The sequence below is a fragment of the Phoca vitulina genome, unplaced genomic scaffold (genome assembly GCF_004348235.1).
Source record: "Phoca vitulina isolate PV1807 unplaced genomic scaffold, GSC_HSeal_1.0 scaffold43, whole genome shotgun sequence".
NCBI lineage: Eukaryota > Metazoa > Chordata > Mammalia > Carnivora > Phocidae > Phoca > Phoca vitulina.
In genome coordinates this window covers 1,992,989-2,018,194 of record NW_022589746.1, presented here as the reverse complement: position 1 = coordinate 2,018,194, position 25,206 = coordinate 1,992,989, and the positions used below count along the sequence as shown (strand labels likewise).

The 25,206-nt window shown below is 41.1% G+C and overlaps 1 protein-coding gene across 6 annotated transcripts in view; it reads left to right on the top strand.

The window, feature by feature from the left end:
- Window positions 1–25,206, top strand: part of TTC13 (tetratricopeptide repeat domain 13) — a 91,543-nt gene that overhangs the window by 35,021 nt on the left and 31,316 nt on the right. For 5 of the 6 annotated variants that reach the window (XM_032430278.1, XM_032430277.1, XM_032430273.1 and 2 more), the window contains 6 exons: window positions 2,460–2,576; window positions 3,729–3,839; window positions 9,386–9,468; window positions 17,598–17,739; window positions 18,018–18,192; window positions 20,419–20,575. In XM_032430278.1, coding sequence (XP_032286169.1) covers window positions 2,460–2,576; window positions 3,729–3,839; window positions 9,386–9,468; window positions 17,598–17,739; window positions 18,018–18,192; window positions 20,419–20,575 — 785 coding nt within the window. The remainder of the gene's footprint in view (window positions 1–2,459; window positions 2,577–3,728; window positions 3,840–9,385; window positions 9,469–17,597; window positions 17,740–18,017; window positions 18,193–20,418; window positions 20,576–25,206) is intronic. The other variant, XM_032430276.1, reaches the window with a different exon arrangement.

Here is a 25,206-nt window from a genome sequence, read left to right as displayed (position 1 = left end):
ACATGTACTGCTGTCAGTGTTCATTGAAAAATATATCACACATCATGTTTACTGTATATATTACATACTTTAGCAAAACTCTGACAATATGGTCAAAATGAAATTTATAACCATTAAAAGTGTGCGCATATGTGTGTGTGCGCGCGTGCATGTGTGTGCGAATGTGCGTGTGTGTGCGCGCGCGTGTGTACGCGTATATATCTGTGAGATGTACTTACCTACATAGAGACGTAGATCATGTAAGGGTGACCACAACCAGGCCTTGAAGGAACTTAGGACTTGTGGAGACAGAGGTAACGTGGTGGAAATCCCAGGTAACATTTGTGTCAGGAGACACTAAGAGCAGGTGCTTCTTCAGGAACAGAAAGGCGTGCCTGGGGGGCTCTGGGGGAGGCTGGCAGGGGCAGGTGTGGGCGTGTCTGCGGAGGCCTCGCGGAACAGGTGCGGCTACAGCCAGTCAGAGCCCACGTCTTGGGGGACAAGGTGGAGAATGGTGTGTGGAGACGCATTCCTTTTAATGTTTTTAAATGAAACGTGTTCATCTTACCGTTCGCATAATATAATAGTAAACTACCCAGATTTCATTTTACTGTTCATTTAGCCATATTAAATGCTTTAGAATTTGTTCATGTATTCAATCTGGAGGAAACTTAACTTTTAATCATCTGACATAATGGGATTTCATAGTTCAACTAAAGGAAAATGACTCCCCCCCGCCTTTTTGGGGGGAGAAAACTTAGAAGTAAAGAAAACACTAAATGTTTTAGTAATTTAAAAACTGTATTTGTGGTGTTTGTATTCTCAAAATTATAGTCTCTAAGATTATAGTTCAGTTTCTTAAAGGGAATTTTATGTTTTATTGGGAATTTGGGTTTCTGAATAAAAATTTTTCTCATTTAATGATACAGTTCATTATCACTTGTGTATTTTGGATTGCAACCATGAGGGTTAAGTGACTGTAATTTGTTTGTTACTGCACGAGAACCTTGTTGGTTTCTAGGGTGAGCATTTGGTGGCCAATTTGGTGATATCTGCTCTGGGGAGGGGGTGCTGATGCTTTTTCCCTCCATTACTCTGATGTTAAAATGTTATGTTAAAGCAAGAACTTAAGTGTACATAGAAAGAAGACTTATTTAGCAGCTTTAGAAGATTTGTGTATCTAATAAAAAGCTAGTTGTGTACCCAAAAATGATATTGGTAATCCAAAAAGTAATTTTTGATGATCTTAAATATATATGTGTATATATATATGTATGTATAGTAATATTCCCCTTTTTTGGCCCTATTGGGCAATAATATCACTGCAAACTGATTTTTCTGGCTTATTATAGCATATCATTTATATATGTCAGAAATTATTTAATGAGAGATCTTTCTCTTTCATACTTGCTGAAATAGTCTATATTTAATGAACACAATTTAACCTTTTTTAGTTACTCAGGTCATTATTATTGTGCTGGGGTGTAATGATTCAATTATGTACCTAGGGGTTAATAAACTAGGTAGGGATGTTCTTCCTTCCAAAATATAACCCCGGACCGCTATGCATTTTGAATTCTCAGGTATATATTCCTTAATTCATTTCTTTCCTTTTTCTGAGCTGCCATTCTTGCCACTGGTGATGTGCCTGCCTGAATCCTCTCTCTTTTGCTGGTTTTAAGTTCCTGCGGAGTAGGAAACCACATAGTAGAACCTGATGGAAATGACCTATATCATGAGAACAAAATTAACCCTAATTTCAGGACATTTGCTCAGGGTGAAATGCTTGAGCTTGATTGCATGAGTACTGATACCCATTTTGGATTTTCTTATGTCTTTTTGGTGTACTTTTGCATTCTGAACTGTCTTCTGTGTTGTCATTTTCACCTGCACAAGCTCATTGCTGGATCACAAGGGCTTTCCAAACAAGCTTGCAGACATAGGTTCTTCTGCTCTGTAGATCGTGACCGATGAGCTGAGAGTTAACACAAAGGGGCTCATGAGACACCTGGAATCTTAGAGATTGTCAGCCAGCAGTTACTCCCACAGAGGACATAGCTAAAGGCCATGGAGGACTCTAATCTGTGTCCAACAATTTCTCTATTTTTAATGGTTCAAAGTTATCTTTCAGATTAACTTTGAAATACTAAATTTTGTTTTGAAAGAGGTTGAGAAAAAAAAATGGTCCCATTTCAAGAAAAGCAACATCTGTTGTAACCCAGAACGTGAAACCGTGACAAAGCAATTGATGTGGTTATAGTTCATCAGCCTCCCCCTCAGCTAGACAAAGACTAGCGGCCCCTTGGCCTGTTGACTTTGAACCTCACTATGTAGTATATGGGGTCAGGGATCCTTGTCCACCAAGAAAGTAATCTTGTGAGTGGAGTGCGGTAAAGTGGAATTGAAAAGTCAAAAACGTTGGCAGTTTTGGGGTTGATCACTGGAAGATTTCTACCCTAATTTCATTTTTGGGTTTATAGATTCTGTCCCCTCTGGGACGAATTAATGAAGCAGTGAATGATCTCACCAAAGCTATCCAGCTTCAGCCCTCAGCACGGCTGTACAGACACCGGGGGACCCTATACTTCATATCAGAGGTGAGTTGTTTTTGCCTGGACACATTCCCTTTTGTTCACTTTTCCGTTTACTTCAGAAAGCTACTATTTGATAGATTTGATTTGGGGGCTATATAATAATATGTTTGTGATACAAGACCGTTAAAAAAGCACTTCCTTTAGCTGAAATTGAACCCAGTAGAGAAATGTTAAGTACCAAGAGCACATTTTCTTGCTTGAGCTGTCAGGACTAACTAATTCTAGACTCGGGGGAAAAAAAGAAAGAGAGAGAGAGAAGAGAAATTTGGTTCATTGACTATACTTCAGCTTTTTCTGCAAATGTCAGCATAGGGAAATGGGTATGTGTGTTATCGATGTGATTATTGAACTGATATCACACCCAAGAGCCAGAACCAGAACAAATATGGTTTCCCAGACTGTAGGTTCTCTGTGTAAGTGACCTGGATCTGGCAAGGTTATCGTTTATCATTATAATGATATTTATGGTTGCCACAGTTATTTTTGTGGGTTTACATTATTTTAGTAACAATTTTCTTTTTTTTTTCTGTAAGATTTTATTTATTTATTTGAGAGAGAGAGAATGAGAGACAGAGAGCATGAGAGGGAGGAAGGTCAGAGGGAGAAGCAGACTCCCTGCCGAGCAGGGAGCCCAATGCGGGACTCGATCCCGGGACTCCAGGATCATGACCTGAGCCGAAGGCAGTCGCTTAACCAACTGAGCCACCCAGGCGCCCAGTAACAATTTTCTGTTGCCAAAGAAAATAGGTTTGAAAAAATCTCAGCATAACACATTTTAAGGTTGACCTATGGCATAATTATTTGACAAGTATTCAGTGTAATAAGATGCTAGTACCAGAAAATAATTTGTCAAGTTTCTCTAACAGATTATAACTGTAATACTGTTTTTTACAAATAATCTTTTTGTAGTTGAGATAGTCTATTTAAATTAAACCTTTGGGGGTTTTTCCCATCAATTTCCTAAGAAAATCAACTACTTCAACAAAACAGGGTAAGAATTCAGCTGATATTGATAGATATGAAATGTTCCCTTTAAAGCCAAAAAGGACACAGAATGAATTGGGTTGTTTTTTTTTTCCTCGACCAGTCAGAAGTAAGAAATGTCTGAATGTCTAATGAACACTACTTTTTCTCCCCCTGCTCTCCTTTTTGTAGGACTATGCAACAGCCCACGAAGACTTTCAGCAGTCCTTAGAACTGAACAAAAACCAGCCTATAGCTATGCTATACAAAGGTCTAACTTTCTTTCACAGAGGACTTCTGAAGGTGAAAGTGTTGTGTATTGTGCATACAGTATCATGATTCTGCTTTTCTCTCGCGGGTGGGAGGACCTTAGTGGGGTTTCGTTTGGCGTGTTTTAAAATGACATCTCATCTGATCGGTTTATTTTAGGAAGGAGTTGGAGTCAACATACTGATTGAGTTCCTACTATGCAGGAGGTACTTGGAGGAAGGCGCAGGTGGAGAAAGGATAAAGGCTTAGTGAGAGGGAGAAAGAATTCTTCACACTTGACACTGAGAAAGGATACAGTTTACAAAGTTTTCTTCCACATATAATTTATCATATGGTAAATACACTAAAAAAAAGTAACATGAACAAAGTGCTTTGGCAACAGAGATAAGAAAGATTCACTTAAACTGCGGCGTTAGAGAAGGTTCCAGAGAGCAAGTGGATCTTGTCCTGGGCCTTGCAGGTGGAGTGGCTTGGGGGCAGCAAGCTACTTCGTGCAGAGAGGAAAAGCGTGAGCACTGGTATAGAACATGGAGATACAACCGGTTTGTGGTGTAGCAAATAGTCGGGTTTAAGTGTAAGGGAGATGAGGTGGCAAGTGGGCCGAGGGGAGGCCCTGAAATGCCTAGAGTGCTATGCTGAGCATCTTGACTTTAATTTGTAGGCCCAGAGGAGCTGCAAACTCTAGATCTGGGGGAAAGTGTGTCACTGAGAGCGAATCTGCCGTGTCGGAAGTGGATTCTGACATGCCAGTGACTGGGGAGGTTAGGGGCAGAGGGCCACGGGGAGATGTTGGCAGCGCCCCGGGGTCGGAGCTGGAGACCTGATCGGGCCTCTGGGGCGGCAGGAGCAGGTCTGGAGACAGCTCTCTGACAGGCACGTTGCTGCTGCCGCTTGGGCGCCGCTATTAGCGGGGAAGGAGTTGAAGGAAACAGGAAAGATGTCGTCCAAGCCGACTGACATGTGGGGTGGCAGTGTCACCTCCAGCCTGTCCCTGCCTCCTGCCCTTGGTCCGGCCCCGAGTGTGCTCGGGACCTATTGTGCAGCAGCCTTGCCGTGGGGTAGACACCCGGCTGGGAGCAGAGAGTGGAACTCTGGTCCTCAAGGTGACGTCCTCGGTGCCCATGGCCCGCACAGGGTAGGCGCTCTAGTGCAGGACCCGTCCTCATCTGGTCGAAAACCGGCTGGCCTGAGAGTCAGCCTCTGCAGGGCGGAAAACACTTCATGCTGACTCGGGGGTCAAGAGAGTCTTCCCAGACAGGTTATTCTTCACCTGAACTTTGAAAGCTGTGAAGAGTTTCAATAGTGCATGGCAGGGAAGGGTGCTCTGGTTGAAAGAACATGCATTTTATTGTGGAAAGTAGTTACGAGGATTGTGCACACACTCTTGGAGCGTAGGGACAGTTTACCTTCAAAAAGGCCTCTGTTGTAAATCCTCAGTGTTATGGGCAGTGCCTGTCACTAAGTACTAGGGGGAATAAATGAATTTCCAGGACAGAGCCTTGGATTTGGACTCAGAAGGCCTTGGCTTGAGCTTCCGCTCTGAATCCTGCAAACTCAACTACCAGCCAAGTGACTTAAGCTTTTCAACCCCTCCTTCTCCATCTGTCACGTAGAGATGAGTCTGCTCCCCTCCCCGCCTCTTGAAGGGGTTGCAAGGATTCAATAAAATAATGTGTGTGAAGGAGCTGTGAGCACGGATCAGGTCTCAGTTATTACAGATTTGGTTACATGTGAACATTTCATTTATTCTCAGTTTCGTGACTCTAAAAAGATAACTCCCATCCACTAAAACCCAACCCAGAGGGAACTGCAGGTTTCCTTTCATACTGTCCTTCCTGCGAGTATGTGGAAGGTGCTGTGCACAGAGACTCTTCTCGCCCTCCCTGGGGTTCAGACCGGCAGCCGCAGGTGTGGAGAGCGGGTATTTAGAATGTGCTTTGAGCAACTGCAGATGGGCTTTTCCATCACTTCTTGGCCTTTTGGCTAAGATCAAGGGCAGCTTATTTTGTATCTGCCCCCTCTTCCTCTCACCTTCTCTCAGTTGCCTTAAATTAGAAAATTCAGATCACAGTACTAGATTCGAAGTCTATGCCTTGAATATCTCATGGAGGAGAACAAGATTTGAAATGCAAAAAAAAAATACCAACAACCAGTACTGAGAGGTTAAAAAATACTTTTTAAAGTAAACAAATGCAAACAGAGGCTTTCACCGTGGACTCTAAAGCCGTGTTTAAGAACGTGGGCAGGGAGGGCTCTTTGTGTTACTTTGAAATGAGAATTTTTCAGAAAAGAGCTGTAACAGAGATGTTAACTACACAGTGAACAAGGGCTGAGATTCGGTTTGGTTTATTCCAAATCCATGTGATGAGAACCTAGACATAGTACTTCCGTCCCACGAGCAGTAGAAGCCCCTCAGTGAACCAGTCTCGCCAAATTATTTGGTGCTTTCTCCTCTTCACTGTGCTCATAAATACAGCATCAACGTGTGTAATAGCTGGGAACTTTTTCTTTGCATTTTTATAGATCTGCTGTCCGAGGAGGTCAGAGTGTTTACGTATTGTCTCATTCATCCCAGCGGCATCCCCATGAAGTATAGAAGGAGCAGAGGGTGTCCCAGTTACACAGATTGGAAAACTGAGTCAGTGGTGACATGCCTTCATTAAATTAATGAACTTAGTTTAGATATCTTTATTTCTCTTGTTAACTGTAGAGACAATGTATTAAATGGACCAATGAACTGGAGCTATCTTTATATCCTAAAGCTGGTCTCTTCGGGTCAAAAGCAATTTAGAAATTAATTAAGTGGGTGGTGTGCTTATTTACTTTATGATGTAATACATTAGAAATTATTTAGGCAATATTACGTGACAAATGTCACAACTGTCCAATCTGGTAGATATAGCAGACATTTTGGATTTCCCTAGGGAAAACAGAGTGAAAACTTTTACCTGTGATGTAAGGATATTTCAAGAATTGTATATCCCGAGCACATATTTTTTGATCAGCCTTCACTTTGAGAGTTCCTTGAGACTGTTCTCTTCGTTATAATAAAGGGGAGCGCAAGGGATGGCTGCCCACCATGAGCCAGGACGATGGTGGCATAAAGGTGGTGATGGTCCCACTTGCTATGAGGACAAACTCACAGCCAGTTCATGTGCTTAGAGATTGATTCATTCGAACGTAGTGTCTTTGTTCCCAGTGGCTTCAGATCTTGATTCTACTATGTCCCCTCTTTGGCAGAATGAGGTAGAGAGCTGTGCAGTGATTAGACAGGAACCCTGAAACCAAAGACTCTTAAAAGCTGAAGAGAAATCAGACTTTGAAGAACTGTGGCGTCCCAGCATGCTGTAAGTGCAGTGGGCAGCAGATGTCTCCCGGGCATCTCCCCTAGAAGTCCACAAACACCCCAGACTCACCACGCCCCAGCTGGACTCCTGACCTCCTCCCACCCCCGCCCCACCCCACCCCACCCCGCAGCTGTCCCACCTACTTCCTTACGTTGGTTCACGCTCTCACCTTCTACCCAGGCTCTTCAGCTTTGAAGCTTCCTTCCCTCCCTTCTCCCTTATCCCCCATATCCACGGCCAGCAGATTCTTCCTTGGCCTTTAAGAATATCTCCTGAGTTTGACCCTCCTTTGCTGTCCTCAGAGAGACTGTCTCAGTTTGAGTTTCCATTATCTCTTGCCTGGACCTCTGTAGCCACCTCCTGGGTGGGCTCTGCTCCCTCCCCTGTCCAGCCTGGCTCCTCTGTTGTGGCTCATGGCCATCATTTCTAAAGAGTCAGTTTTGTGAGGTCCCGCACCTGCTCACAGCCCCCAGCCCTCACTGCTGGCAGGGTGATGCCTGGACTGCGGAGCATGGCAGAGGCCCTTCTGCCTCTGGCCCAGCTCCCCACACCAGCCTGGTCCCCGTCTTTTCCCTCTCCCCCGCTCCCACCCCTGCACCTGCACTCCTGCTGTCCCGCCTTCCCCACCGCTGCTGAGCACCCTGTCTCTGCGCACCAGCGTTCCCCCGTCCACAATGCCTTCTTTCTTTGCCAAACTCCTCCTTCTCCCAGACCCAGCTCAGTTGCCGCTTCCTCCATGAAGCATCTCCTGGTGTCCCAGGCTCAGTTAGTTCTTCCTTCTCTTTATTCCCCAGACTTTTACTTGTGTCTCTATCATAGCTCTTAGTTTGTATTCTAATAACCTGGTTAAATAATTGGCTTTCTAACTAGACTGAGTTCTTCGAGGACAGAGAGAATGACTTGCTCATCTTTATGTCCCCTGCCCCTCTCACTGCCCCTGGCACATAGTAGGCGCTCAATACATGTTTGTTGGATTAAAAATATAGTTGTAGTACTCCCAAAAGATCAAGACTATACCAGGGCCAGAAGCCTAATGAGGAGTAGTCTTCAACATTTCTGCAGTATTAAAATTTATCCATTCTCGTCCTTCTACCAAACAGAATGTGGGACTCCTTAAAGAGCAGGTGGTTGTCCCCATTGTTGCCTTAGAAGAGTTTGAAAGCCAGCTCCTCTGACCCTGCTGCCCCCTACAGAGAAAGTCAAGAAGCAGGGAATGGATGATTTTCTGAAAAGAATTAGGATTATGTGCCTACAAAATCATTAAATATTTATTGAGTGCCTACCATGTGCAAGGCATATGACATCTTTAGTAGTTTTTTTGCTATGAATTATCTAATTAGGTGTGAAATACACAGACATTTTAGTCTTTCTCATTAAAGCCATTAGAGATCATGATACTTCGTAGCCGCTAACTTAAGACACGTCTTTTCCTTGGAAAATGTGTGAAATGTCTTCATAATTTTTTATCACAGTAAATAGTCAAGTCATAATGGAAAGTACATTGAATACAGTTTAAGATGGGAATGTTTATTGTGAAGCAGAATGGTACATTTTATTAACAGTTTCCAGAGGATTCCACAGTGGCCAGGTGCGCTGTGTGTTCCCTAAGGACTCCTCACCTGTGCCCCCTTCTCCGCTGCCGGCAGAAGCTATGCCCCAAACGCCCCCAACTCAAGGTTTCTGTTTTATTTTGTTTTGCTATTTCTTTTTCCTGTAGATCATGGGAATCCTTCTGATTCCCAGTCAGTCTGGAGCCCTGTTGCTTTTTTTATGAACAACGTCACGCTGGGCTTGCTTTTTTGTCTCTTGAGTGGTTCAGTTTAAGAGCTGCTAGTTATGGTCATTTAAGATTATACTTTGCACAGCTAGTAAGCTGACTTTTATTCCGCAAGGCCTTTATTAATTAAAGAAATGATGTTGACACGAAGCTGATATCGTTAATAATCAAAGCCCTAATGAAATAGGTAGTGAGGAGCCGTTATCCCATTCTTAAAGGGGGAAACTTTTACGGCTCTGTTATTATTCATAGCAGTGCATTTGTTTACTGTTGAAATTAAATCCTCCTGACTCATAGTTTGTCATACTCTCTACCTCTCTTTTTTTTAAGTCCTCATATTAAAAAAAAATCACTCCGAGACATGTGTAATATATTTTTAAGTCCTTTAGTGATTTAAGTGAAACTCTATTTTAACGGTTATGCAAATGACATAATTTTCTATATACTTTTTTCAGGAAGCTATTGAATCCTTCAAAGAAGCCTTGAAGCAAAAAGTTGATTTTATTGATGCGTATAAAAGTCTGGGACAGGCCTATAGGTAAGAAAAGCAATAGTAGTCGGGGTGGGAGGGAGGGCATACAGTGGGGAGACAAGAGAGCCTCACATAGTAGTGATATTTTAAAAGAAATTACATTCCTTAACCAAAAGAGATTGTCATTCTAAATCACATAGGCATTTATAAGCTATATTCCAGAAGGAATATAGAAAGAATCATGTGTCAGATGATATCATGATATATATTATTACCTCTTTATTACAGAAAGAACCATGTGTCAGATGATATCATGCTACATATTATTACCTCTTTATTACAGCTTTGCTTCATATATATTGGTCTCGAAAATGTTAGTTCTTCAAGGGTTATTGTTTTTTTTTTTTTGAACAGCTACATGCAATTTTATTATGTTATGTTAGTCACCATACAATACATCATTGGTTTTTGATGTGGTGATCCACGATCCATTGTTTTCGTATAACACCCAGTGCTCCATGCAGTACATGCCCTCCTTAATACCCATCACGGGGCTAACCAATCCCCCCTCCCCCCTCCCCTCTAAAACCCTGTTTGTTTCTCAGAGTCCATAGTCTCTCATGGTTCATCTCTCCCTCCAATTCCCCCCGCCCCATTTTTCCCTTCCTTCTCCTAACGTCCTCCATGCTATTCCTTATGTTCCACAAATAAGTGAAACCATATGATAATTGACTTTCTGTGCTTGACTTATTTCACTTAGCATCATCTCCTCCAGTCCCATCCATGTTGATGTAAAAGTTGGGTATTCATCTTTTCTGATGGCTGAGTAATATTCCATTGTATATATGGACCACATCTTCTTTATCCATTCATCTGTTGAAGGGCATCTCGGCTCTTTCCACAGTTTGGCTATTGCGGACATCGCTGCTATGAACATTGGGGTGCATATGGGTCCTTCTTTTCACTACATCTGTGTCTTTGGGGTAAATACCCAGTAGTGCAATTGCTGGGTCATAGGGTAGCTCTATTTTTAAATTTTTGAGGCACCTCCACACTGTTTTCCAAAGTGGCTGTACCAACTTGCATTCCCACCAATAGTGTAAGACGGTTCCCCTTTCTCCACAACCTCTCCAACATTTGTTGTTTCTTTCCCTGTCCATTTTGGCCATTCTGACTGGTGTAAGGTGGTATCTCAATGTGGTTTTGATTTGGATTTCCCTGATGGCTAATGATGATGAACATTTTTTCATGTGTCTGTTAGCCATTTGTATGTCTTTTTTTTTTTTTTTTAAAGATTTTTATTTATTTATTTGCGAGAGAGAGAATGAGAGACAGCACGAGAGGGAGGAGGGTCAGAGGGAGAAGCAGACTCCCCGCCGAGCAGGGAGCCCGATGTGGGACTCGATCCCGGGACTCCAGGATCATGACCTGAGCCGAAGGCAGTCGCTTAACCGACTGAGCCACCCAGGCGCCCCATTTGTATGTCTTCTTCAGAGAAGTGTCTGTTCATATCTTCTGCCCACTTTTTGACTTGATTATTTGTTTTCTGGGTGTTGAGTTTGAGAAGTTCTTTATAGATCTTGGATACCAGCCCTTTATCTGTAGTTTCATTTGCAAAAATCTCCCATTCTGTGGGTTGCCTCTTTGTTTTGTTGACTGTTTCCTTTGCTGGGCAGAAGCTTTTTATCTTGATGAAGTCCCAAAAGTTCATTTTTGCTTTTGTTTCACTAGCTTTTGGAGATGTATGTTGAAAGAAGTTGCTGTGGCCGATGTCAAAGAGGTTACTGCCTATGTTCTCCTCTAGGATTTGGATGGATTCCTGTCTCACATTGAGGTCTTTCATCCACTTTGAGTTTATCTTTGTGAATGGTGTTAGAGAATGGTCGAGTTTCATTCTTCTGCATGGGGCTGTCCAATTTTCCCAGCACCATTTATTGAAGAGACTGTCTTTTTTCCATTGCATGTTTTTTCCTGCTTTGTCAAAGATTATTTGACCATAGAGTTGAGGGTCCATACCTGGGTTCTCTATTCTGTTCCATTGGTCTATATGTCTGTTTTTGTGCCAGTACCATGCTGTCTTGGTGATCACAGCTTTGTAATATAGCTTGAAATCGGGCAACGTGATGCCCCCAGCTTTGTTTTTCTTGTTCAACATTTCCTTGGCGATTCGGGGTCTTTTCTGATTCCATACAAATTTTAGGATTGTTTGTTCCAGCACTTTGAAAAATGTCATTGGAATTTTGATCAGGATGGCATTGAAGGTATAGATTGCTCTGGGTAGCATAGACATTTTAACAATGTTTATTCTTCCGATCCATGAGCATGGAATATTTTTCCATCTTTTTGTGTCTTCTTCAATTTCTTTCATGAGTGTTTTGTAGTTCCTAGAGTATAGATCCTTTACCTCTTTGGTTAAGTTTATTCCGAGGTATCTTATGGTTTTTGGTGCTATTGTAAATGGAATCGTTTCTCTAATTTCTCTTTCTACAGTTGCGTTGTTAGTGTATAAGAAAGCAACTGATTTCTGTGCATTGATTTTGTATCCTGCCACATTACTGAATTGCTGGATGAATTCTAGTAATTTGGGGGTGGAGTCTTTTGGGTTTTCCACATAAAGTATCATGTCGTCTGCGAAAAGAGAGAGTTTGACTTCTTCTTTGCCAATTTGAATACATTTTATTTCTTTTTGTTGTCTGATTGCTGTTGCTAGGACTTCTAGTACTATGTTGAACAACAGTGGTGAGTGTGGGCACCCTTGACGTGTTCCTGATCTTAAGGGAAAGGCTCTCAGCTTTTCCCCATTGAGGATGATATTCGCTGTGGGTTTTTCATAGATGGATTTTATGAGCTTGAGGAATGTTCCCTCTATCTCTATACTCTGGAGAGTTTTAATCAGGAAAGGATGTTGTATTTTGTCAAATGCTTTTTCTGCATCAATTGAGAGGACCATATGGTTCTTCTCCCTCCTCTTATTAATGTGTTCTATCACATTGATTGATTTGCGAACGTTGAACCACCCTTGCATCCCGGGGATAAATCCCACTTGGTCGTGGTGGATGATCCTTTTAATGTATTGTTGGATCCTATTAGCTAGGATTTTGTTGAGGATGTTGGAATCCATATTCATCAGGGATATTGGTCTGAAATTCTCCTTTTTGATGGGGTCTTTGCCTGGTTTGGGGATTAAGGTAATGCTGGCCTCATAGAATGAGTTTGGAAGTTTTCCTTCTGTTTCTATTTTTTGAAACAGCTTCAGTAGAATAGGTATTATTTCTTCTTTGAATGTTTGGTAGAATTCTCCACGGAATCCATCAGGCCCTGGACTCTTGTTTTTTGGGAGGTTTTTGATCACTGCTTCAATCTTGTTACTGGTTATTGGCCTATTCAGGTTGTCAGTTTCTTCCTGTTTCAGTCTTGGCAGCTTATAGGTTTCCAGGAAGGCCTCCATTTCATCCAGATTGCTCAGTTTATTGGCATATAGTTGTTGATAATAATTTCTTTCTTTTTTTTTTTTTAAGATTTTTTATTTATTTATTTGACAGAGAGAGACACAGCGAGAGAGGGAACACAAGCAGGGGGAGTGGGAGAGGGAGACACAGGCTTCCCGCGGAGCAGGGAGCCCGATGCGGGGCTCGATCCCAGGACCCTGGGATCATGACCTGAGCCAAAGGCAGACGCTTAACGACTGAGCCACCCAGGCGCCCTGATAATAATTTCTAATAATTGTTTCTATTTCCTTGGTGTTAGTCGTGATCTCTCCCCTTTCATTCATAATTTTATTAATTTGGGTCCTTTCTTTTTTCTTTTGGATAAGTCTGGCCAGTGGTTTATCGATCTTATTAATTCTTTCAAAGAACCAACTTCTAGTTTCGTTGATCTGATCTACTGTGTTTCTGGTTTCTAATTCATTGATTTCTGCTCTAATTTTAATTATTTCTCTTCTAATGCGTGGCTTAGGCGTCGTTTGTTGCTTTTTCTCTAGTTCTTTAAGGTGTAGAGTTAGTTGGTGAATTCGGGATTTTTCTATTTTTTTGAGTGAGGCTTGGATGGCTATGTATTTCCCCCTTAGGACCGCCTTTGCAGTATCCCATAGGTTTTGGACCGATGCGTTTTCGTTCTCATTGATTTCCATGAATTGTTTAAGTTCTTCTTTGATTTCCTGGTTGACCCAAACATTCTTGAGCAGAGTGGTCTTTAGCTTCCAAGTGTTTGAATTTCTGCCAAATTTTTTCTTGTGATTGAGTTCCACTTTTAAAGCATTGTGGTCTGAGAATATGCAGGGAATAATCTCAGTCTTTTGGTATCGGTTGAGACCTGATTTGTGACCCAGTATGTGGTCTATTCTGGAGAAAGTTCCATGTGTGCTCGAGAAGAATGAGTATTCTGTTGTTTTAGGGTGGAATGTTCTGTAAATATCTATGAGGTCCATCTGGTCCAATGTATCATTCAAAGCTCTTGTTTCCTTGTTGATTTTCTGCTTAGATGATCTGTCCATTGCTGAGAGTGGAGTATTGAGGTCTCCTACAATTAACGTATTGTTATCAATATGACTCTTTATTTTGGTTAAAGGTTGGCTTATGTAGATGGCTGCTCCCATGTTGCGGGCATGGATATTTACAACTGTTAGATCTTCTTGTTGGACAGACCCTTTAAGAATGATATAGTGTCCTTCTGTGTCTCTAATTACAGACTTTAGTTTAAAATCTAATTTGTCTGATATAAGAATTGCTACCCCAGCTTTCTTTTGAGGTCCGCTGGCATGGAAGATGGATCTCCATCCCTTCACTTTCAGTCTGGATGTATCTTTAGGTTCAAAATGAGTCTCTTGTAGACAGCATATGGATAGGTCCTGTCTTTTTATCCAATCTGCAACCCTGTGCCATTTTATGGGAGTGTTTAGGCCATTCACGTTGAGAGTGATTATTGAAAGATATGAATTAATTGTCATCATGTTGCCTGTGAAGATGTTTTTATAGATTGTCCCTGTAAATTTCTGTTGTATATCACTCTTGGGGTCTTTCTCCTTTTATAGAACCCCCCCTTAATATTTCTTGCAGGGCCGGCTTAGTGGTCACATATTCTTTCAGTTTCTGCCAGTCGTGGAAGCTCTGCATCTCTCCATCCATTCTAAATGACAGCCTTGCCGGATAAAGTATTCTTGGCTGCATGTTCTTCTCATTTAGTACCTTGAATATGTCTTGCCAGGCCTTTCTGGCTTGCCAGGTCTCTGTGGATAGGTCTGACGTTATTCTGATGTTCCTCCCTCTGTCCGTAAGGAATCTCTTCCCCCTAACGGCCCTTAAGATGGTTTTCTTGGTTCTAAGATTTGCAAGTTTTACTATTACATGCTGGGGTGTTGGCCTGTTTTCCTTGATCTTGGGAGGGGTCCTCTCTGCCTCTAGGACTCGAATGTTTGTTTCATTCCCCAGATTAGGGAAGTTCTCAGCTACGATTTGCTCAAATACATTTTCTAGTCCTCTCTCTCTCCACTCCCTCCGGGATTCCAATTATTCTGACATTGGAATGCTTCATGGTGTCACTTATTTCTCTGATTCTATTTTCATGGATTCTGAGTTGTTTTTCCCTGGCCTCCTCTTTTCCCTTTTTATCTATTATATTGTCTTTCAGGTCGCTTATTCTCTCTTCTGCCTCAGTTACCCTAGCTGTTACATTATCTAGATTGGATTGGATCTCATTGATAGCATTTTTAAGTTCTGCCAATTCACCTTTTATTTCTGCCCTTAGAGACTCTATGTTGCCATTAATTGATTTCTCCATTCTAGCCATTGCCTTCACAATTGCTAGCCTGAATTCCATCTCCGACATCTTGGTTATATCTGTATCCATTTGTAAATCTGCAGCATAAGTAGTAATCTCTGAGTCTTTTCTATTTTGGGGGCTCCTCCTCCTAGTCATTCTGTTGATGGGTGTTTGAGGGAATGTATAGAGCCCAAATTATTGACCAGAACCCAAGCAAGATGCACCTGTTTTCTTGGGACCTTAGGGTTGCTGGCCTCTTGTTTTCCCAGCCTGTCTTCTGCGGGAGGGGCCTGCCGCGCTGTTACTCAGGCAACCCTGTTTGGGCGGAGTTGCCCTGCCCCCCTGTGGCGGGGGATGGGCTCAGCGGGAATCAGTTTTTGGGGCTTTTGTTCTCTGGCGGCTTTCCCTGGCGGCTTTCCGCGTCTCTTCCGCGAGTCAGAGCAGAAGAGACCGTTTCCAACCCTCTGCCTCAGAGCAGAGAGACCGCAGTCTGTTCTTCAGTGAGCTCTCCAGGCCACACTGTCTCCGTTTCTGTCCGTGCTGCTATAAACTGCAGCGTCCTGGGTTATGCGCCCCTCCGCAGCGCCCCCAGTCCTGCCTCCGGGTCGGGGCCCGTCTCTGCCCTTTGTGCTTCTAAAATCGCCAGCCGCTCCCAGTTCACGCGTGTGCAACCCTGTCGCTCCGGGTTTCCGTCCGGGGGCTGCAGTTTGCCAGCGCGACCCCGCCGCTCTGGGTTTCCGCCCCGGGGGCTGCCCTAGAGTCCTTTCCCCGCCGCTACCGGTCTGCGAGTCTGTGTCCCGTCCGCAGTGCGCGAGGCTGTTGCTCACCGGCGGTGTAGGATCCCCATGGCCAGGGACCCTCCAGCTGCCGTTTATCCTCTGATATCTGCCCGCAGGATCACGGCTCCCTGCCTCGTACCTCAAAACCAACTGCCTGCAATATTCTGTTTGTAGAGGTCCAGATCTTCTTACATCTCAGGCTGGTTTCGTGGGTGCTCAGAGTGGTCTGGTAGATATCCAGCTCAATTCCAGGGACCAGTTGAAATAGGGTCCCCTACTCCTCCGCCATCTTTCCCCCCTCTCCCAAGGGTTATTGTTTTGAATAGTGGCATTATACGCTGTTGAGTCATAGATACTGGTGCTTTTCTAGGCGATAAGTAAGGTTAATTCCCACATCACTGTGATCATTTGAAGATTCCTAGATTAAAGGGATGGAAAATTATGCTGCATCCCTATCATCAGTGTGATTGATTTTGATATAGTTATTATGCATCTGTATCAGGAGTGAGAAGTTGTGCCTAGACTCTGGTGTCCTGACTTCACGTGTTACCCTGACCAGTAGTAGAGCTTACTCTGACTTTTGGCTTTCAACAATTTTTACACTCTGACCCGAAAAGGAGATTGCATGGTGTGAAAGAAGGGGCTCAGCATTCAGGAGTCAGGAGATTTGGTTCTAGTTCTAGATTGCCCATTTCATACTTGTGTGTCCTTAACTTCCCTGAGCTTCAGGGTTCTCACTTGCAAGGTTCTGTGAAAGTTAAAAAAGACACAGTGACCGAGATCCCCTTCAAAACTGTTGGCACCTCACTCGGGAAGGATTGAATTCAAGGGGTTATTTATGTGATGGTGGTAGTTGGAGAAGCTCTCTTACACTAACTTGAAGAAAGTGTCTTTGAGTTCATCTTGGGTTTAAATGATGACCTTTATCCTTGCTGTCCCACAGAATTGTTGGGGACATACATTGAAAAGAGATTTGAAAGCACCCAGAGTAATTAGTAAAGTGCTATAGAAATATAAGCGAGTGTTGTATTATATAAAAATATTCATTATTTACAGAAAATTGACACATGGGACATTTTGAAGGTGCTTTTATTATTTGTAAAAATGTAATATGTAAAAGAAGGCTGGCAATAATTATTTCCACTCTGAAGTGATCACAACTCTAAAATATACTTTTTAAAAAAATTTTAAATTATGAAATGATTTACGAGATTTTAAGTGAAGTAACTTCTGTGACAGAAATATACAATTTTAAGCCTCTGAATGATGACCCTGTGTATGATTGTAACCTACATAGTTGTTTTTTTGTTTTTTCCCAAAGAAGTATGGTTTTATCTAAATACTAAAATTTACACAGTTTTTTATGGGTGGGAGCTCATGAATGGGGGAAAAGGATTTGAACAAGCACTTGCCTTTGGAAATCAATAAATTCATTTTCCCCCAAAGACTTTCAAGGGCTTTGTGGTTATCCTATAATCTGGTAAAGTTTAGGAAAAGTAAGTGGGATGTAGCTGAGCTGTAGAATGGTAAATTAGAGAAGAACATCCACATCAAGGTATCTGATTCACATATGGGACTGTAATCCTGAGGCTAACTTACTCTGTGTGTCCACTGAAATGTTCTGCACTGTGCTCATAACTGTTGTTAAATACCTAGAGAACTGGGCAATTTCGAAGCTGCCACCGAGAGCTTTCAGAAGGCACTGTTGCTCAACCAAAATCATGTGCAGACCCTGCAGCTTCGGGGAACGATGCTTTATCACCATGGCAGCCTGCAGGAAGCCCTGAAAAACTTCAAGGTGGGCATCCCTAAGTGAGAAACACCGAAACAGCTCTCGGATTTTTCTTCGGTGACCTTGAGTGGGATGAATAGGGAGGAGGGCCAGGAAGAGTGTTTACACCTTAACAAAAAGAAAGAAAACAATTGCCATGTCTTAAAGACTACTTTACAGAGCATGTATTTGGTGTGATTTAGCCTGGAGGGAAAACTTTCCAACTCCAGACTGAAGAATAAAGCACTTAAAGCTCATCCGCGACTGTACTGATACTAATAGAGCATTTTCTCCTTCTGCGTCAGCGGTGTCTGCAGCTCGAGCCCTATAATGAGGTGTGCCAGTACATGAAAGGGCTCAGCCATGTTGCCATGGGACAGTTCTATGAAGGAATAAAAGCACAGACTAAAGTCATGCTAAATGATCCTCTCCCGGGCCAGAAAGCTAGCCCAGAGTATCTGAAAGTGAAATATCTCCGAGGTAAGTCACAAAATGGCTCAGTCATTGAATTTTAATGCTCAGAGCTGCAGAAATCATATTGCTTGTCTCTCTTATGTTCTGTAGGAGACAGCTGAGTCTCGAAGACACGAGGTAGCTTGATCATAGCCCCCACCCCCACCCCCCCGCCTTGGTTAGTGGCAGTACCTGGATTGGATAGGGCCCCTCTTCTATTTTTTTTTAAATATTTTTTATAAGATTTTATTTTTTTATTTGTCAGAGAGAGAGAGAGTGAGCAGGAGCAGGGGGAGGGGCAGGCAGAGGGAGAAGCAGGCTCACTGCTGAGCAAGGAGCCTGATGTGGGACTCGATCCCAGGGCCCTGGGATCATGACCTGAGTTGAAGGTAGACACTTAACTGACAGCCACCCAGGTGTTCCTGGGCCCCTGTCTTCTAAAGATTGGTCCAGTACTTTGCCACTGCCTACATATTTTTTCTTTTTTAAGTTAGAAATATTTTACTCAAGTCAGAAAAACCTATTTTGAGCTGAAAGTGACAGTCATCTGGGTATCGATGTGTCTCATCACATCTCGTCTAGAGACCTAGGAGTCAGAGGAAAGTAACATTTTCTGAGATTTTTAACTGTTAAATGTAAACTTGGTATCTTTGATCTGTCATTCCTTCATTTCACAATTCTCACATACTTTGGAGACATTCAGTTGGGATGAGGAAGAAAGCCAATCTTTAAGCTATCTTTGGTTTGTCAGAGTCTCACTTTTTCTCTGCCATATGTAATGGCATTTTTTGGTTTTTTTTTTGTTTTGTTTTGTTTCAAATCGATTTTTTAATTGAAGTACAATTAACATTTAGTGTTATATTTGATTGAGGCACACAATATAATGATTCAATAATTCTGTACATTCTCAGTGCTCATCATGATAATATTTTTATTGTTCATGCAGAGCACAAACCTTTACTTCCTCTTCTGCTCTTTCCTTTGTCATCATTAACCCTCTCATGCCAGTACTATCCAACTGTAAAAAATTATGAGCCCTGGAGTTACAAGTTTCTAGTAGCCACGAGAAAAGTAAAAATAATCATGTGGAATTAATTTTAATAATACATTTTATTTGACTTGACATATGCATGATATCAGTTCAACATATAATTAATATGAAAACACTATTCATTAATATCATTAGGTATCTTACATTATTTTTTTGTACCAAGTCTTTGAAATCTGATGTGTATTTTATACTTATAGTACATCTTTATACTTACATCTCAGGATGTTAAATTTTCATTGGAAATTCTTAATTTGAAGTCTTGTTTCATAAAATTTAAAGATCAAAGAGTAGATTCATATATGTGAGTTGTTCCAAACATTCTGAAGTTTTCTAATAATTGACTCAAATATCAATTTTTACATTTAGATTAATTAGATTAAAATTTAAAATACAATTTCTCGGTCACTTTGGCTACATTTTATACTTTTATTTTTCTTTTTTGAGAGAGTGTGTGCACAAGCGCGAGCAGTGGGGGCGGGAGAAGAGGGAGAGGGAGAGAAAGAATCTCAAGCAGGCTCCATGCCCAGCATGGAACCCGACACGGGGCTCAATCTCACGACCCTGAGATCATGACCTAAGCCAAAACCAGGAGTTGGATGCTTAACTGACTGAGCCACCCAGACACCCCCAACACGGGCCATATTTTAAGTGTTCACTAGCCAGGTGGCTAGGGGCTGCCTACTGGACAGCATTGCTCCTCACTCTAAATTATGATTTCCTCTTGTTTCCTGGTTTAGTAGAACATGTGAGCTGTAGACTGAAGGAGGGGCACTCCATATCCTGGTATTTTTCTGCATTGCTTCTGTAGAGATAAGCAGCAGTTAGTCAGTTGATGAAATCATATACATAGTTGATTCATATCAGTTGACAGAGAACCAGGCTCTGTCTGACACTGAACTTGGCTTCTCAGATTCTGCAACTAAAAAGTGAGATCTTTGGTGCTGTTCATGGAAAAATGATTAAAACTTAGCTAAAGTGGGACCCAGATTGACTGGCTTATGTTCAATCTTGGTATTTTGAGTTACCCTGTATCATATAATAATAGTGACTTACTACAGTTTGGAGTCTCCATTTAGAATTCTTAGAGTTCTTGGAATTCTTGGAATTAACGCTTTGTTACAAAGTATTTGTATGGCAACCGGCAATAAAAAAGATTTCTTTAGCAATATTTGGGTGTGTCAGATCTCGTCTCCTATCTGCAGAGTATTCTCGATATCTTCACGCACACCTTGATACTCCTCTTACGGAATATAACATTGACGTGGATCTGCCTGGAAGCTTTAAAGACCACTGGGCTAAAAATCTGCCTTTCCTCATAGAAGACTATGAAGAGCAGCCAGGGTTGCAACCCCACATAAAGTAAGTGCTTTAAATGAAAACAACCTTTTTTGCTTTTTCAGGCTGAGCTATAAGCTCATCCTGATAACTCTTGCTCCATAAATGGCTTCCTATCCATGTTTCTGAGGAATTTATTTTTGGATTTGGTATGTCTGCAGATATTTCTTTTAGTTTATAAGGTACATTGAAACTTACCTTTGGATATCACCTTTACTTCTAGCCCGATCTTCCTGCTAATTTTATGCAACCTTCAAACTTCAGATGTACTTATTGGCAGTTGTTGATATACATTACTATTACCATTTACTTTTAAAACAAATTACTCAAAACCAAAAATTTGAAATTACAGTGCTGGCCAACTACTGTTGCATTATGACTAAAGGGCTATCTGATTACAAAACAATTAGATCTAGGTTAGAAATTCCTGGGAGTCTAGCAATGCCTTAAAAATTAAGAAAAATCTGCAAAGATCAATCCCCTCACTCTCTAAAAGAAAGAAAAGCAGGGGACAGATTCAAACTAGAGTGGTGAATGATAGGCACATTTGAAAGGAAGAAAGTGTCCTGGAGGTGAGGGCATTTAACAGCCAGTGCAATGGAATGCCTTGAGGCATAAGCGAGATGGGTTTGCTGAGCTTTTTTAAGGAGCTAAAGTGGTTCCATATTGGAGGACCATATTCACAGGATCTCAACAAGAGCAAATACAGATCCTGCCTGAGAAGATAGTAGTGCCAGTTTGGGGGTCCAAGTATTCCCACAGATTAAGATCATTAGTATGAGAATCAAAAACCAAGATCACCAAAATCATATGTGAAAATCAACAGAAATACCAAACAACAGATTTAAACTCTCAAGGACTTCAGATATTGGAATTGTTGAATACACTCTCTAACTCCAAATGAAATGTTTAAAGAAACTATGAAGAAATCACAAACATGAGCAAGAAATAAGAGATTATTAAAAATGACCAGGCAGATTAAAAATAAATTGGAAGCTTTAGGAATAGAAAATATAATCATTGAAATAAAGAATTCAGTATGTAAGCTAAACAGCAAATTAGACATAACAGAGAAAATTGCAGAAGTGGAAGATAGAGCATTAGGAATTATCTAGAATGTAGCACAGAGAATCCAGGCATTAGAAAACATGAGAGATAGAAGATGTGGAAGATAATAAGAATGTCTAGCATATATCAAGATGAATTCTTGGGAGGAGAGAATGGAGGAGAGGCAATTTTTGAAGACCTAGTGGCTAACAATTTCCCAGAATTAAGGAAACCTAGATCTACAGATTTTTTAAAAAAGCAAGATAAATGGCAAATCCAGACACATCTTAAGTAACAGGAGAACACATAAGGAGAAAAAATTTTTTAAATAGAAAAAAAATCTTATCACCTACTTAAGGTCAATAATTGGACTGACTGTAAGCCTCTCAACATCAAAATGGCAAAGTGCTGAAAGGAAAACTAACTTTCAACCTAGAATTCTATACCCAACAAAACTATCTTTTATGAATAAAGACCAAATAAATATATATTCAGATAATAAAAAACTGAACCACCACCTGCCATTCACTAACGAAACTTCTAAGGCATGTAATTAAAGAAAAAGGCAATTGATCTCAGGCAATATTTGAGATACAAGAAGGAATAATGAGAAAAGAAAAATGGTAAGCATGAGAAATTGGTAAGTCTAAATGAGCATTGTCTATATAAAATAATATCTGATTGGGGGCTTTATAAAAAGGACAAATAAAATACTGGGCACAATAAAAAGTAAGTTGAGAGATAGCAAGAAGAATTAAGTATTCTAAGGGAATATGGGTTAAATATTATGTTAAAGCTTTAAGTTATACATAAATATTTAAAATACCTACGGTGAGTACTAAAAGTTAGAAACAAAGTGTATAGCTTCTATATTAGTAGCAAAGTAAAAACAAAACAAAACGAAAAAGTTAAATCTAAAATCAACCAGAAAAGGGGGGACTGGAAGGGAGGCATTAAAAAAGTGGTACAAATAAAAAGAAAAAAAAATAAGAATAGGTTGAAATAATCCAGACATACTAATAATGACAATATATCTAAGTGGACTAAATGTCAAAAGACAGACATAGTTAGATTGGAATGTTTTAAAAATCCAGTTAAATGCTTTTTACAAGGGGCATGTAATGCATAAGGACACAAAAATTGAAAGTAAAGGTATGGAAAAAGTTCTACTTGGGAAACACTAAAAGAATCCTGATGTAGGTATTAATATTAATAGATTTATTTATTTTTATTATTTTTTTATTAACATATAATGTATTATTTGTTTCAGGGGTACAGGTCTGTGATTCTTCAGTCTTACACAATTCACAGCGCTCACCATAGCACATACGCTCCCCAATGTCCATCACCCAGCCACCCCATCCCTCCCACCCCCCTCCACTCCAGCAAACCTCAGTTTGTTTTCTGAGATTAAGAGTCTCTTTAGGTTGGTCTCCCTCTCTGGTTTCATCTTGTTTCATTTTTCCCTCCCTTCCCCTATGATCCTCTGTCTTGTTTCTCAAATTCCTCATATCAGTGAGATCATATGATAATTGTCCTTCTCTGATTGACTTATTTCGCTTAGCATAACACCCTCTACTTCCATCTATGTCGTTGCAAATGGCAAGATTTCATTTTTTTGATGGCTGCATAATATTCCTGTGTGTGTGTGTGTGTGTGTGTGTGTGTGTGTGTGTGTACCACAGCTTCTTCATCCATTCATCTGTTGATCGACATCTAGGCTCTTTCCATAGTTTGGCTATTGTGGACATTGCTGCTATAAACATTGGGGTGCACGTGCCCCATCGGATCACTACATTTGTATCTTGGGGTAAGTACCCAGTAGTGCAATTGCTGGGTCATAGGGTAGCTCTATTTTCAACCTCCATACTGTTTTCTAGAGTGGCTGCACCAGCTTGCATTCCCACCAACAGTGTAGGAGGGTTCCCCTTTCTCCACATCCTCGCCAACATCTGTCGTTTCCTGACTTGTTAATTTTAGCCATTCTGACTGGTGTGAGGTGGTATCTCATTGAGGTTTTGATTTGTATTTCCATGATGCCAAGTGATGTTGAGCACTTTTTCATGTATCTGTAGGCCATTTGGATGTCTTCTTTGCAGAAATGTCTGTTCATGTCTTCTGCCCATTTCTTGATTGGATCATTTGTTCTTTGGGTGTTGAGTTTAAGAAGTTCTTTATAGATTTTGGATACTAGCCCTTTATCTGATATGTCATTTGCAAATACCTTCTCCCATTCTGTCGGTTGTGTTTTGGTTTTGTTGACTATTTCCTTTACTGTGCAAAAGCTTTTTATCTTGATGAAGTCCCAATAGCTCATTTTTGCCCTTGCTTCCCTTGCCATTGGTGATGTTTCTAGGAAGAAGTTGCTGCGGCTGAGGTCGAGGAGGTTGCTGCCTGTGTTCTCCTCTCGGATTTTGATGGATTCCTGTCTCACATTTAGGTCTTTCATCCATTTTGAGTCTATTGTTGTGTGTGGTGTAAGGAAATGGTCCAGTTTCATTCTTCTGCATGTGGCTGTCCAATTTTCCCAACACCATTTGTTGAAGAGACTGTCTTTTTTCCATTGCATGTTTTTTCCTGCTTTGTCGAAGATTAGTTGACCACAGAGTTGAGGGTCCATATCTGGGCTCTCTATTCTGTTCCATTGATCTATGTGTCTGTTTTTGTGCCAGTACCATACTGTTTTGATGATGACAGCTTTGTAATAGAGCTTGAAGTCCAGAATTGTGATGCCGCCAGCTTTGCTTTTCCTTTTCAACATTCCTCTGGCTATTCGGGTTCTTTTCTGGTTCCATACAAATTTTAGGATTATTTGTTCCATTTCTTTGGGAAAAGTTGATGGTATTTTGATAGGGATTGCATTAAATGTGTAGATTGCTCTAGGTAGCATTGACATCTTCACAATATTTGTTCTTCCGATCCATGAGCATGGAACATTTTTTCATTTCTTCGTGTCTTCCTCAATTTCTTTCATGAGTTACTCTATAGTTTTCTGAGTACAGATTCCTTGCCACTTTGGTTAGATTTATTCCTAGGTATCTTATGGTTTTGGGTGCAATTGTAAATGAGATCAACTCCTTAATTTCTCTTTCTTCTATCTTGTTGTTGATGTATAGAAATGCCACTGACTTTAGTGGGTTGATTTTATATCCTGCCACTTTACTGAATTCCTGTATGAGTTGTAGCAGTTTTGGGGTGGAGTCTTTTGGGTTTTCCACATAAAGTATCATATCATTTGCAAGAGTGAGAGTTTGGTTTCTTCTTTGCCAATTCGGATGCCTTTTATTTCTTTCTGTTGTCTGATTGCTGAGGCTAGGACTTCTAGTACTATGTTGAATAGCAGTGATAATAGTAGACATCCCTGCCATGTTCCTGACCTTAGGGGAAAAGCTCTCAGTTTTTCCCCATAGAGAATGATATTCGCTGTGGGTTTTTCATAGATGGCTTTTATGATATTGAGGTATGTACCCTCTATCCCTACACTGTGAAGAGTTTTAATCAAGAAAGGATGCTGTACTTTGTCAAATGCTTTTTCTGCATCTGCGGAGAGTATCATATGGTTCTTGTTCTTTCTTTTATTAATGTATTGTATCACATTGATTTGTGGA